This window comes from Salmo salar, chromosome ssa12 (assembly GCF_905237065.1).
Source record: "Salmo salar chromosome ssa12, Ssal_v3.1, whole genome shotgun sequence".
NCBI classification, from domain to species: domain Eukaryota; kingdom Metazoa; phylum Chordata; class Actinopteri; order Salmoniformes; family Salmonidae; genus Salmo; species Salmo salar.
Window position 1 is genome coordinate 73,494,225 of NC_059453.1, and position 14,566 is coordinate 73,508,790.

Below are 14,566 nucleotides of genomic sequence, written 5' to 3' on the forward strand. Positions count from 1 at the left end.
CTGTGTCCTTTGTGGATGCAGAATCACTGTCATCTGACAATGCAGCTGCATGCCCTGACTTTAGGCTTGTGTCAAAAAGGTCTTGGATGTCCCCTGCAAATATATCATATTCATATGTCTAGTATTCATTATAATCAAAAGTTTATTGGTTGCATACACAGATTTCCAGGTGCAGAGAAATTATTATGTTACTAGCACCAACAGTGCAGTAGAATGTCACTCAAATATAATAGAAATAGTAAAAAAAATAAAACACAAGAAAATGTATTCACTATCAGGAGAGAGATCATCTTACTGTGACAAACACGATCATTTTCAGTAAAGAGCTACCTTGTACAATGTTGTCATCATCCAAATAAATTGAATTTTCTGCATCTGGTATGAATACTGGCATATAAAATCTGGCAAAGGTCAACTGACTCAAACAAACAAGAGTAGTATTAACAATAGTATGTGTACAGTATTTAGGAATATCAACATCTATAACACTGCTAATACATGTGGTCTGTCTCACCTGGGGATCTTTGGTAATCTTCCCATTGAGAAGCTTGGGCTCAAATATGATGATCTTGTGCTTGACATTGTTAAGCTGAGTTTTACTCATCCACATCCTGGGGATTGAAATGGGCATTAAAAATGCTAAAATCATTCAGCCTCAAACAAACAAGTCTCTGTCGTGCTTTTTATTAACAGCATGGCAGAGTTAACGTGTTAATCACTCACATGAGGTGATAAACAGTGTCGTTCATGGTCACAATGTTGAACACGATGTTGGCTTTGTTGTTCTGGTAGACACTGTTCATGGCAGCCACCACAGCTCCCAGTCTCTCCTCTACAGCAGTAATGATCACTGGGATCTCCTCGCCAGTTCTCACAGGGTCCGGTTTGAGCTCAGGAGAGAACTCAGACTCAAAGGGCAGAATCATACCTGGCACTACTGCATCTGTGAGCAGAACAATCAGTTCAATTCACTTCAGTTTAGATCAGGGTGATCTGTAATGCAGTCACTAGTATAAAACAAAACCCAATACAGAATGCAATGCATATAAAACACATTATCCACCAGCACCTTAAATGTTATTTGAATAAAACATAGTGTTGAAGAATTACCCCTCTATCAGTACAGAGGGGAACATTTATCTCTCTTCTAAGGAAGTCATTGAGATTCAGTAGATTCAATTGCACAATTATCAGAAATCTTCCGCCCGTGGTTTGTCTTACTTGTGTTTTGTTAGCGTTACACTATGACTCTGTGTGCATTCATTAGTATGGTGGCTTTTGCTGCCACAAACTGTAATTTACCTTACACAACTTGCCGACTGGCTTGTTCTATGTGTGTGTTGTGAATTGCTTTAACATGCTGCTTTAACATGCTTCTCTGCTAATAATCCTGCAGGGTTTTTTCTTGTTACTTCCCCTGCAGAGTGTAAGAGTATCGTGGTGGGCTTTCCACTACATTGAGACATTAACTTTGGAGTTCCTTAACAGAGTTACTCCATATGGTGCTGTTTTTTTGGCGTAAAACAAAAACACAAATAAATCAAATCCATTACCTGGTTGCTGTTTTTTTGTCTGCCTGTTTTTCCCACAGGGTTCTTCCCCTGTGTTTGCAGAGGTACTGGGTCATTTATCCCTCACCGGGTTCCTATTCCTCCAAGCGGGTCACGACATGGCTCTCCCAGGTGTCATCCCCCTGGGGATCCGCATACCTCGTGTATGCACTGTCTGGGTTTGAGCCACGCGGAGAGGGCGGTGGAGCGCCCTACTGGATGCCTGTTTGTGTGGTTTTCTCAGAACGCCTGCACATTGCGCGATTGGAGGCCATGCCCGAGTGGGTCGGCCAGGCTTGGGCTCAGGCTGGGGACGAGCTCCCTCCCTCAGGAGTGGTGCAGCAGCGAGCTGTTAGTCCCTCTATTGGGCCCAGTACCCCTCCCAGGAAGTGTGGCCGGAGCCATCGCAGGCAGAACCCATCTGTTGCCAGTCCTGGACTGGGCCATGAGTCGGACCGCTGGGACCACCTTGAACAGAGGGCGCATGCCCTGCATCAGGAGGTTGATAGCTTCGATGGCAACAACAGCTGTTCCCTGTTGGCCAGTGATGTTCCTGGGGGAAGATGCTGGCACTGTTCACCACTGTGAGCTGGGCTACCAAGCTGACAGGCCATCAGACGCCACCAGCGGGGTTTCATCGCCCCCAGCGGCTCGAGAGGCTATGAGGAGCCTACTCACATGGGTAGCCACTGCACTAGACATCAACTGGTGGACAGTGATGACTCTCCATCCGTCCCCATCTCTGCTGAGTTCCGCAAAGCCTTGCAGGAGAGCTGGGCCACTGCCAGGGCGGAACCCGCGACTGAAGGCGGGATCCCCCCAGAGTCTTTGATGCAGACTTGAAAGCCACATATGGGTCCCTCTGCTCTCTTGGCCGCCTTACCAACGCAGCCATGCTGATGAAAGGCCTACCTGCAGACTCTGTTTTCCCGGCTGCAGGAGGGCACATAGGAGCTCCTCCGGGAAGTGATGTATGTGTCTCGCCTGCTTTCCCTGCTCCAGAGGGATGTGGCCCGCACCAACGGACGGGCCATGGTGCTGGTGGTTACCTCCTGGTGGCATCTCTGGCTGGTCCAATCCCGTCTGCCAGCTGCTCTCCAGAGCACATTTGCCACTCACCCCATCACCCCAGGGCTGACGTTTGGCCCAGGGGTTAATGACATTCTAGAGCAGACCATTAAGGTTCGTAGGGACCGGGAGACCCTGAGACGGTTCATGCCGCCTCCTCAGGCCCCAGGTCCAAGGCAGATGGACCGTCGCCACCCACCTGCACCCGAACGATGGTGGGGTCCCTCTCCTGCCCCATCGCCTCATGCTAAGAGATGACAGGGGGGAGGGGCACAGCGTGAGGTGAAGCAACAGCCTGTTTTTCCCACAAGGGTCTTCCCCATTTCTTTCAGAGGTACTGGGTCATTTATCCCTCACCAGGTTCCTATTCCTCCAAGCGGGTCACGACATAAGCTCTCCCAGGGTGTCGGACCCCGGCTATGTGGCCTTGTTGGCTTAGCTGAGCTTATGGCTTCCCTTTGTGACAGGTGTGATGGTGTCAACCGTCACCCTCATAGGGACGTGCCTGGGAGACCCAGGTGCTCGGGGCACCAGAGGAGAGGCGGGCCCCAGCAGGACCCCTTGACAGACCCTTCCCCGGCTGCTTCTCCCGGTCTCAAAGTGGGAGGAGGGTGTGCAGTCCCCCTGGATGTTGTCCACATTGCTCGAGGGGTACCGACTCCAATTCCGGTGCCGGCCCCCGTCCTTCAGGGGCCTTCGTGTCACCACGGTGGCTGACCACCTGAAGAAAACCCTGCGGCTGGAGATTTCCTCACTCCTGGAAAATGGGTGCAATCCGCAGGATCGAGACATCAGAACGGCTAGGTGGGTTCTACTCCACTTATGTTGTGGAGACCTGCCACCTTGGGACTGGAGCCTACATCCCCAGGTGGTGCAGCACCTGTGGGACAAGTTTGGGAGGACGCAGATGGACCCGTTTGTCTCCCTGGGCAATACACACTGCCGCCTGTGGTACTCCATGTCGGAGCCACCAGGGCCTCTAGGCTTGGATGCTCTGGCTCACGATTGGCCAGGGCTGGAGCTTACACATTCTCCCCCTTTTCCCCTGATCCAGGCTGTGCTGGTCAGGACCAGGATGGCGGAGCATCGTCTGCTGCTGGTGGCCCCATACTGGCCCAGACGACCCTGGTTCAGCTTTCTCCTGTCCCTGTTGTCTGGGACACCTTGGCAACTGCCCCTGAGACCCGACCTGCTGTTTCAGTCCGGGGGAATACTGTGGCATCCGAGATCGCAACACCTCAGTCTGTGGGCTTGGCAACTGAACAGCACCAATGGTTGATGTTAGGACTACAGGAGGGTGTAAGGAACACCTTGCAGAGCGCAAGGTGACCAGCTACAACCGCGGCATATCAGTTGCGTTGGTGGTTGTTCTGCTCTTGGTGCACTGGTATTGAAGTTGTGCCAAGTCATGCAGGGTGCAGTTTGTCCTCCAATACCTGCAGTCTCGCATGGATGAGTGCTTAGCAGCCTCTGCACTGAGAGGGTATTTGGCTGCCATATCTGCCTGCCATGTGGGGTGAATGGACAGGCCAGTGGGGGCCATCCCTTGGTCTCCAGGTTTATGAAGGGGGTTTGTCACCTGCGTCCAGCTAGGACCCGCTCAATGGTGAGCTGGGATTTGAACCGTTGGGAGTCTGCCTCCCGAAACACCTCTCTATGAAGGTGGTTTTCTTAGTAGCTATTACTTCCATGAAGAGGGTGAGCAGCTCCATGCTTTTTCAGTTCTGAGTGCTACTGGATGGACCCAGGTGGGAGGAGTATATCTCTCCGCCCCAACCCATCATTCCTCCCAAAGGTTTTGTCAGACAGGCATGTGAACATCCCTTTTATCCTGTCTGCTTACGACCCCCCGGCAGTGGCGGGGGAGTCTGGGCCTCCCTCCAGCATGCTGTGTTCTGTGTGGGCACTGGCCACCTATTTGGAGGGGACACGGTCAGTGAGAACAGACCGGATTTTTGTCTGCTATGGTGAGAAGAGTCCTGGGGGGTGGGCTATCAAGCAGAGGCTCTCTCACTGGATCGTGGACACGAATACGACAGCATACCGCCAGGCTGGCAGGCCAGTGCTGGGATCTGTGGTGGCACATTCAACATGAGGTGTGGCTGCATCCTGGGCTCTACTGAGAGGAGTGCCCCTCGCTGATATCTGTGCTACGGCCCGCTGGGCTTCCTCTTGCATCTTTGCAAGGTACTATCGGATAATGTGGCATCTCCCTCTGCGGTTGGTTGTCTGGCCAGGTCCCTCTAGCACCGACTAAATCTGGTATGGGTATACCAATATATTGGAGTGATCCAATATAGTGAAACATAACGAAGTTAACAAAACACACTCCAATCCTCTACGGTGCTAGTGTCGCGGTTATGGGGTCTATATATAGGGGTGGAACCCAGCCTGTGACACAGGTGTACACGGGAGTGAATCTGTAAATCCTCACTTTGGATGTGGAGTGATACCAATATATTGGAGTGATCCATATAGCTCACATAACCGTGGTTACATACGTAACCTTCACTCTCCTTTGTTATCCTGCACATAACGTACAAATGATGTAAAATGTTATAATGATCCATACAGAAAACGAAGTACTTTGATTTATATAGTGATTTAACCACCGTCCCCACAAATAAGCACAATAACAAACCCGATGGTTACGCTATGATTTCTCAACCAAGTCAAATCGTTTCTTATTAAAACAACATAGACATACAATCTGGGGTAAAGGAAAGTGTGAGTATATGTTCTGTAACGTTTAACAATGACAAAAACATACAAAAACAATTCAAATCAAAAGCGAAGTGCCAACTCAACATCAACAAGTATGTCGCCTGTTAACTTGAATGGCCATAGTTGCCTACCTATTTGCCTGTATTTAAATCGCAAAGTCTACTGTAGGATAATCATAAATTACAATGGAGTTCACAACCACAACATCACTTTGACTTGTATAAGTATTTAGATATTTTTAAGTCGTTGAAGGGGTGGGATAACTTAGTAAGAGGACGAGAAGTAGTAACATTGTGTAGCTGCACAAGTCGCGCGCAGTTCTGATGCGCTTGAATGTATCAACAGTCTGGGGTCCTTCGAAATAGTACGTATGCTTTTTGAAACCGGAAGTCTAACCAGACAAATTGAAGGATTTTTCTTCTTTCATCTGATTATCCAACGTAGCAAGATGTTGTCAATATTCAACTCCATTCCAACACACATGGTAAGAGTTTGAATTATTAGTGAACTCTCCGACTGTTACAAATAGCTACCAATTTAAAAACGTTAGCCTGCTGCTACAAATATCAAGGTAACGTAGCTAGCTAACTTGCCAAGTGGTAATTGGCAACTTTCTAGCGAGCAACACAAGTTAGTTAGACCGATTCAGTAATCATATTGAACATGGTTAAGACAAACGTTATGATAATTAGCTAGCTCTTCATCACAACCATAAATCCATTTCATATTAATTGTTTGGATGCTAGCCAGCTAGATGCCCATATGGCACCTCTATGAACCTGTCGTAACCAAATGGATAAATGCATCCTCAATAACAAAGCTTAGATATAATATAAACAACCCTCTTTAAGTCACCACTTCGGATGAACCTTCCTGATTTGTTTTGATTATTGACACTTCAGATATTAGTTTTCCAGTTGTGATCAACCATCTACCAGTCCTTCCTCAAAAATAAAACGTGTGATGTTACAGGATTATAAAGGACAGAAACTGGCGGAGCAGATCTTCCAAGGAATCATACTTGTCTCAGCGGTGAGTGGCCTGTCAAACATACCTAATAAAATTGACTTCATATGTGTTGTTTTTACACTAGGCTAACCCCTTATATTACCCTCCAGGTGATTGGATTTGCTTACGGCCTCATCATTGAACAGTTTGGGTGGACTGTGTACATAGTGTTAGGAGGTTTCGCTGTGTCTTGTTTGGTGAGTTAAGTTTCATTCCATCCTCCTTGTATATGTTTATTAGACTTTTTTTTTCTTCAGTTGTGCCAAGCAGAAAATAATGTTGCACTTGTGCAAATAGTGCACCCACAGACCCACGTTGACTCCAATCTGCTTTTACAGGACCCAAACTAACTTCTGATTTACATCTCACAATCTCTCCCTCACTACCACCTTCTGTCTCAGCTGACCCTGCCCCCCTGGCCCATGTACAGACAGAACCCCCTCTCCTGGCAGCCAGCCCTACCAGAGACTATGGGAGAAACCCAGCAAAAGCCTCAGGAGAATCTGAAGAAGAAGAAGCACAAGTAGCTCATGAATGTTTGCCCAAGACACGTTTTGTAACTGAAAGCAACCATCATTGTTTGTCTGTACAATAAATACTTGTTTGAAGGACCAAGGGAAGGAAGTTTAAAGGAAGCCTTTGTTAACAGGGAATTTTCAATCAGTGGTGGAATGTCTCATGTGAAACTAATTTCTGCTACTATAGCTACTTTGTTGATTTCACACATTTTGATGTTGTCCCAACTGTTTAATCATGTGGATAAATCAAAAAACAATTCAAAGTCAGAGGGGTTGGAAATATCTACACTACAGTACTTCTACATCCTGCAACTTTTATATTATACAATCAGCAAATTATGGATTTCCTATGTAGTATTTATAGGTACACCTCGTTTCACTAGTTTGCATTCTAAATATTAACTCATTTTATTAGTATTTTGCTACAATAATCTACCTATCTGACAGGTGGACACAGTAACAGAAGACTCAAATTCATTGCATATTGTAACCTGTATGGAAAATTAGAAGACACGGCTGTGTGCGAAGAAAGAAAAGAAAACATTACAACCATGTCTAGCTAAAAAGGACTATCATGGATGCCATGTATTTTCTACATTTGCTTTTAAAGTGAGGTATAAAAATAGTCTACATGTACATAGAAATGGAGATATGATTGTCTATACAAAAAGTATTACATTGCTTGTGTGTAAATGCATTTTTGATTAGCTGATCCTAACCCTTGAAAGAAACGTCCTCAAAGAATTTTAGCTGCCGCACCATCAACGCATATGACTGGTACTTGTCCTCTCCCATCTGCTTCCGAAGACACAGCTGTGTGCGAAGAAAGAAAAGAAAACAGATTACAACCATGCCTAGCTAAAAAGGACTGTATCATGGATGTCATTTTCAATCCTAACCTCTCGTTTGTCCTCGTCATCGTCCTCCATAATGTCCAGGACTCTGTCCAACAGCTTCACCCCAAGTCCCTTCACCACATCTGTTTTCAGGTGCTCAATGGCTCTGCGGATCTTTGCCGGTCCAGATGTGGTGCCTTGTAAGAGGTGGGTTGAATACAAAAAACATAAGTTTCACAGAAATCCATTTATTCCTCCATTAGAAATACATGGATTTCTCACTGATAAGCCAGATCATGTCGACAGAGCAATTTTGCATTGAAACATGCACGTATGTAGACACCAGATAGAATTTACAAGGGCAGAGTTTGTCCTGGGTATACTTTTTTTTTTTTTCCTCCAAAAGCACTACACAGCTGATTTAAATAACCAACTCATCATCAAGCTTTGACTATTTGAATAAGCTGTGTAGTGCTAGGGAAAAAAACAATATGTGCATCCAGGGAGGCTGCAGGACCTAGTTTGGGCAACCCTGTGCTAGGGAAGCTCAGAGAGATTGTTTTGGCTGAGACTTACCAGTGGATAATTCACTGAAGTGGAACTCCTGCTCCTCTTTAGCTTTCCCATGCAGCATCAGGGTGTCCCTATACTTCCTGTTCAGCTTAAACTCAGCTAGTGGAGTAGATCTAACACCATCCAGCTCACTAACAGTATCTCTGCCATCCATTCGCAATGTCTGGGTCATCATCTGAACCAGGTCCTGCATATCACTGGATTCACTCTTTCTGCAATGTAAAAAGAGAAGAAAATAACAATGTCAGATTTAAATGTGAACATTACCAGCAACACAAAGGGGGTAATGTGCTTCTATGGGTGTGGTGTGGCACTGCTCCCAAAGAGCCACAATAAATTGCTTTTACCCCTCTTTGCAGTCCCCTTCTGAGTGATCTGTTGAGCTGGTGGAGGAGCTGCATTCGTCCTCGTCTGATGGGCGCCCCAAAAACCTGTCCTGCTACAGGAACACACACCACTGTTATAGACTGAAGCCATATTTTGAACTTTTAGCTTACTGAAACAGTAAGACAATGGAGATGAACCTATATTTACCTGGTTGGTTTCCTTTCCCATTTCAGATACAGAGCGAGTGACAGTGGGGTTCTGGGACTCTGGCTGCTTATTATGTAAAGAGGCAACATCATAAGACGCCCTTCTTTCTGCATTGACAACTGTGGGAAAGAAGAATACTACAGTGAGCAATAGTAAGCAAAGCTACCACTTTATTGTTCAAATAGGCAGACAATACTAGACAAAATGTCCCTTGCTAATTCCTTCTGGTCCCATGGTCATATGAAATATTGACAACAGAGGTCGGAGGAGTAGCCTGGGGGTTAGGAGCATTAGGCCAGTAAACGGAAGGTTGCTGGATTCAATCCCCGAGCCGACAAGGTACAAATATGTCGTTCTGCCCTTGAGCAAGGCAATTAACCCTAATTGCTCAAGGATCGATGTCAATACTGGCTGATCCCCTGGCTGTGACCACACTCTGAGGGTGTCTCAGGGGGAGTGGGATATGCAACAACAACAACAAAAACATTTCACAACTCACACTTGTACATACAGTGAAACAGGATTATATAAGTGCCCCCTAATTATTATTATTTACTTGGTTGGCTGGGGTTCTGCTGGGACTGCCTCAGTCTTCTCCTCTCCCTGGCTGTCAGAGGACGCTCCTGCTAGCAGTAGAGATGTTATTAATGTTACCTGCCTATGTAACTACTGTGTAAATACACAGTATTAGGGGCACTTGTGAGTGGGACCAACACAACACACAATACACTTCTTCACAATATACATTCCATACCTCAAGACAGTTTTTTTGTGTGCAGTAACACTAATCTACCTTGTTAATTGTTTAATCTATTTAGCTCACCGGTGGCAGTGGAGTGTTGCCGTCCTTGGAGGAGCTAATGGTTATGAAGGAAGTTGTGATGGCCCTCTTCTTATCTGTGTTTGTCCTGCTTTTCTTCTTCACCTCCACTACCAGTGCATTAACAGGAGGAGGCGGCAGAGGTCTAGGAGCTGCTACTTTATTCCACTGTAGAAGAACATGCAAGGGATGGGGAGTCTTTTGTTACAAAGTACAGTTTGATAGCCCAAAGCCATGATAAAAAGTTCCTGACACTGTCCTCACCTTGTCCTGATCACTCTGTATCCGCCCCCTGTCCCTTTGTCTATGTTGGCAGGAGACAGAGGGTTCAGAGGAGGAGGGGGTACACAGAGGGGGCGTGTCCTGCTCTGGGACTGGGGGGAGGGGCTCCACATGACAGGGTGCCTACATACACCAATAAAACATAAACCAGTGTCAATGACCTCTAAAATATTGTGATATCTCAATAATGTCTGGAGTCTGGTAGAGTAGACTATGCATGATCAAACACAGGTAAAATCATGTTCTTACCACAGGAGGAAGGGGCTCTAAGAGCTTTTCTGTGGATACCAAGCTCTCCTTTAAAGACAATAACGCAGAGAGGCTTACTCTCATTCACCAAATTAATACCGTATGTGCACTGTGTGCAGCACATGATAGTATCATTCCCCATCCACAAGCCAGGCACTTACTTTGACAACGGCAGTATGTTTGTGTGCAGGAACCTCCTTGAGAAGATTCCTGGTGTCATCCTTGTTCTCTATATTTACTTCAAAGGTCTGTCCAGTGGATTCCACTTTGAGTTGTCCTGCAGACCTGAACTCAGACAAACTGGGAGAAACACCCAGACATATACTATGTCCAGTAGCTGGGCTCTCAATGACCACATCCTTGAGTAGCTCCATTGTGTCATCTTTATCGTCTGTGTTCACAGTTCTCTCTACAGAGGTTCTGACTCTGTCTCTGGTCTTTGGGGCGCCCTGCATTACAGGTGCTTTGGTGGTCTTGCTCTCCTCTTCCCTGGTACTGACACTTGATAGCAGCCTGCGCGGAGGAGACAGAAAGGGGGGGGGATCCGGATTCCCTCCCCTCTGCTCCTCCACAGACCTCTGACAAAGAGCGTCATTATCTGCCCTGGCGTTGGACACGGTCTGGGGAGGATCCCCTCTCTGGGTGTTTGTCTCCTCTTCCTGTGTCTGGAGATCAATGTCAATGTTACTGATGGTTGCCAAGGACACACCAGTGGTGTTGAGAATGTCTGGTGTAGGGGATTTGGTTGTTAGATGTGTCTGGGGTGGGGTGTCCTGTGTGATTCCATTGCGTCCTTTGTGCTCCTGTGTAAAGTTGATCTCTTCCTTCTATGAATGATAACAAAAAACAGAACAAACACACCACAATTTAAAAAATCAAGACACTCGTGGGACTTGATGAGCATTGTTTTTACTTCATGGCCGCTCTCTATAAAAAAAAAATATAGATGTTATAAACTGTATTTTAGTGCTGTTCTGTTAGCTGTTAACTCACCCTTTTCCCTCTGGTGTTTGGGTCTGGCTGGGGACATTGTGGGGGGCGCTCAGGCCTTGGCTGAGATGAAACCACAGATGCTGCACTATTGGGTCTGCGACTGCCACCAACCGCTTTCTTTCTGGACTTGGCAGTTTTCCTGGAGTGAATCAAACAAACAAGGCATCCAAGATGAGATCAATCCAACACACTTAATTTACTTACTCTTGGTTCAACATACATAGACGAGAGAGAGAGTACTAGCCAGGTACTACAACAGATGATGCCACCTACTCTTTGGTGGCCTCTAAAAACATGGCGATTTGTCGTTTGATGTAGGGCTGACGTAGGATGAGTTTGACATCAGGTCTGTCCTCTGGTCTCTTACACAGCATGCTCTTTATCAGAGCTCCCAGCTGTGGGTCATACTTACTCGGCATCTGAGGCAGCTGGAAAAACATAGATCAATTAATCTAGTAGCAGACAAATAATCTGTCATAATTTGGGCAAGATGTAAGGGACTGACCTTTCCCTCTACAATGCGGTAAACGAGTGAGTTCATGTCCTTGGCATTGAAGGCATGTTTCAGGGTGGTCATCTCGTACACACAGCAGCCCAGCGCCCACACGTCAGACTGGGAATAAAAGGAGGGTTGAGTTAGCCTAGTGCACACAACAGCGTCTACCTCCTCAGATTCCTTCTGGCTCAACATAACTGGTACTTCAACAGTGATGATCTCAAGCATGGATCTACTGTATACACACAGTACCTTGTGGTTGTAGGGTTTGTTGGAAAACAGCTCCGGGCTCATGTAGTACGGTGTTCCTATTAGAGTGCTGGCCATGTCGTTCTGATTCTCCAGAACCCGGGCAATGCCAAGGTCTCCTACTTTAATGATGTTAGTCTTGGTCAGGAAGATATTCTGGGTCTTTAGGTCCCGGTGCAAGATATGCTCCTCATGTAGATACTACAATTCAACAGAGAACATGGTGTTGTCAATGTAACTCTCCTGTAAGTAAGCCTCGGCCTCTGCCAAAGGTAATGGCTGGGGGCAGAGCAGATGTTGCAGCATATCAATCAATCTGTATATAATATCTCAGCTATGATTTGATTAAATGCACTTTAATATACCTGGAGGGCCATAGCTATCTGGACGAACCACTCCACCACCTGCCTTTCAGGCAGGAGGTCCCCCTTTTGTTGCTTGAGTCTATGGTAGAGGTCGCCTCCCTCGCAGAAGCCCATGGCGATGTAGAGTTGGCAGTCTTCTCCTTCCCACGACTCCCTGTATGTCACGATGTTTGGGTGTCGTAGTCGCGAGAGAAGCTGAGCCTCCTGTTCCGCGGCTCGCCGCTCACGTTTCGAGGACGTGGTCAAGTTCAACTTCTTTATGACGTACTAAAAAAAAATAGAAAAAACGGGTTCGACATTTGCTGCACTATGCGAACATTCTGTCTAGATGCATTAGTGGCGAACATTCTGTCTAGACAGTTTTGTCACAAATGCGTCTAGACAGAATGTTCACCACAAATGCGGCAGTTATTTATTTCTAAATGGCAAACATTATTCGTAGATCCCTTAGTATTGGCAATATCAAAGTTGGTTGGTTAGCTTAGCTAGCTACTTGCTAACTTGTAATGTCCAAGATTCATGAAAGGGAAGAAATGTATCAGAGTCGACCAAACAAAGCTATTATAACATTATTGAAAGCCTGTTTTGAAGTGGATTGTTGGATTACCTGTTTACGGTCTGTTTTGTGTTTCACCAGATTCACCTCTCCATAACTCCCCTTTCCAACAACTCTGATAAACATGTAATTATTCATGACTTCAAATCGTCCAATCTTTGTAAATATTATCCCGAATTCAAAGGGTATAATCTAACTACTTAAATGAAGAAAACCTGTGAATATCTCCCATTTTCTGGACATAATAAATCCAGATATCTACCTTACTTAGCGCAGGCTAATGAACAACAAGACGATTGACAAAACAGGAAATCATCAGTAGCTTTTTCGTCACTAGGCAACTGGTACATCAACGTCGACGTTTGTTTGACGGGTGTACCACAGATAGAACAATGATACAGATATTTCACTGGATGTATAAATATGAAGCATCCGTTTGGCGTTTCCACTCACTACCAAATATGGTAGTGAGAGGAAGCCCACTGGCGGGTAGTGGGAGAAGATGGAACGATATGGATTTTGGCCTACATTCTGCACATTTTCTCATCGATGAAACATTTGATCTCAATACACTTTTCTACTCCCAAAACTAGACTATGTTATGAACTGAGTGGACTAAGTTTTGTAGACTTTAGCCTTTACCAACGTTTTTACAAATCGTGTTGTTTAGGAGTGCAAAGTCGAATTAAGTTATTGCACACGCGCATTTCACAGAGTAGGCGTTCCTTAAAGGAAATATGCAGATGTTGCTAGAACGGGCCAATGGGATCTCGCTAGCTCGTGCTTGGCTTCCCACCTTGCTTGTTCTGCCCACTATGACTCTTCTGTTCCCATTGGAAATGACAGGCTGCGGTCTATCTTGGTTTAGTTATTAAAAAAAATCACATATATGATTAGGGTCGAAAATGTGGTGGCAGTTGTTGTATGGAAGTGTTCCCCGGATATTGCACAACGTTTTTTGTGTGCATCTACCTTTCACACATTATTTTATAGCTCAATGCTGTCTGCCTTTCACACATCACTGATTTCTATTGCAATTGCATCGATATTCAGAAAATGCTTAATTACAAATAGTATTGCTTATAGTCATGCTCCCAACCTGTATTCAATTGCCTATATCGAGTCCCTATAATGTCGTGCATAAAGTCTCATGAATGAATGGGGATTTGTATTTGAGAGGGATGGAAAATAATGAGTCATCAATGAGGTAACGCCACTATCATATCATCCACGAGAGGGCAGTTGATTCTAACAAAGTTGGTGGTGCAGTTTGTTTGATTGTCATCTGGCTTTAGTCATTGACAACTTATGTTGTCTATTCTTCTCACCCTGACATTGTGTATAGCCTATGGCGACAATACAGATAGGCATATTGAATAAAATTCCAGTGGGAATGGATGTAGCCTACTTCTACGACATGTCATCATTGTAACACATGTCCTATCTAATGAAATATTAATTTGTTGGATGTCTTTAGTAGGCTTTATATAGCCTGTCTATCTATAGCCTAACGATTTATCTAATCATCTGGGACAACTTACCCGTCCAGATAGCCTTTTCGATTGCTACGTTTACCATTCTATTTAAATGAACATAATAACAAAAAAATGAATGGTGAAAGTAAAGATGTGTCCTTGGACGAAGAAGACACCGTTCATGACGGAATGCCAAGCAAATATAATAAACCAATTATGAAGCAGCTTGCTTACCTGTGTGCCACAAACAGGTTGTTGATTGGATGATTG

The 14,566-nt window shown here is 45.5% G+C and overlaps 2 protein-coding genes and 1 long non-coding RNA gene across 8 annotated transcripts; 1 reads left to right on the forward strand and 2 right to left on the reverse strand.

Annotated features, from left to right (window-relative positions):
• Positions 1-7: 7 nt before the first annotated feature.
• Positions 8-5,625, reverse strand: LOC106565934 (uncharacterized). Its single transcript, XR_006758081.1, has 4 exons — positions 1,554-5,625; positions 724-943; positions 515-611; positions 8-93 (listed from the first exon to the last, which is right to left on the reverse strand). It is a non-coding gene; the product is annotated as an uncharacterized lncRNA (long non-coding RNA).
• Positions 5,626-5,775: 150 nt separating this feature from the next.
• On the forward strand, positions 5,776-6,970 carry spcs1 (signal peptidase complex subunit 1 homolog (S. cerevisiae)). The gene is given in 4 exon segments (NM_001165262.1): positions 5,776-5,826; positions 6,315-6,374; positions 6,461-6,547; positions 6,752-6,970. Coding segments are annotated over 4 exon segments (309 nt in total). The 5' UTR covers positions 5,776-5,790; the 3' UTR covers positions 6,878-6,970.
• On the reverse strand, positions 6,751-14,439 carry LOC106565859 (serine/threonine-protein kinase Nek4). 6 transcript variants are annotated; one of them, XM_014133464.2, is made up of 16 exons: positions 14,363-14,439; positions 12,266-12,532; positions 11,904-12,101; positions 11,661-11,768; positions 11,429-11,583; positions 11,156-11,294; positions 10,324-10,989; positions 10,163-10,210; positions 9,896-10,036; positions 9,635-9,799; positions 9,368-9,437; positions 8,812-8,930; positions 8,625-8,716; positions 8,281-8,489; positions 7,768-7,901; positions 6,751-7,681 (listed from the first exon to the last, which is right to left on the reverse strand). In XM_014133464.2, the coding sequence occupies exons 2-16, from the start codon at positions 12,377-12,379 to the stop codon at positions 7,583-7,585; spliced, it is 2,457 nt and encodes an 818-aa protein (XP_013988939.2). In that variant the 5' UTR covers positions 12,380-12,532; positions 14,363-14,439; the 3' UTR covers positions 6,751-7,582. The 6 variants fall into 6 exon arrangements, with proteins under 6 accessions (XP_013988939.2, XP_045547721.1, XP_013988937.2 ...); XM_045691765.1 differs by lacking the exon at positions 14,363-14,439 and adding an exon at positions 12,873-13,175 and having other exon boundaries at positions 8,625-8,713; positions 9,368-9,434; XM_014133462.2 differs by lacking the exon at positions 14,363-14,439 and adding an exon at positions 12,873-13,175 and having other exon boundaries at positions 8,625-8,713.
• Between the last annotated feature and the right edge of the window lie 127 nt (positions 14,440-14,566).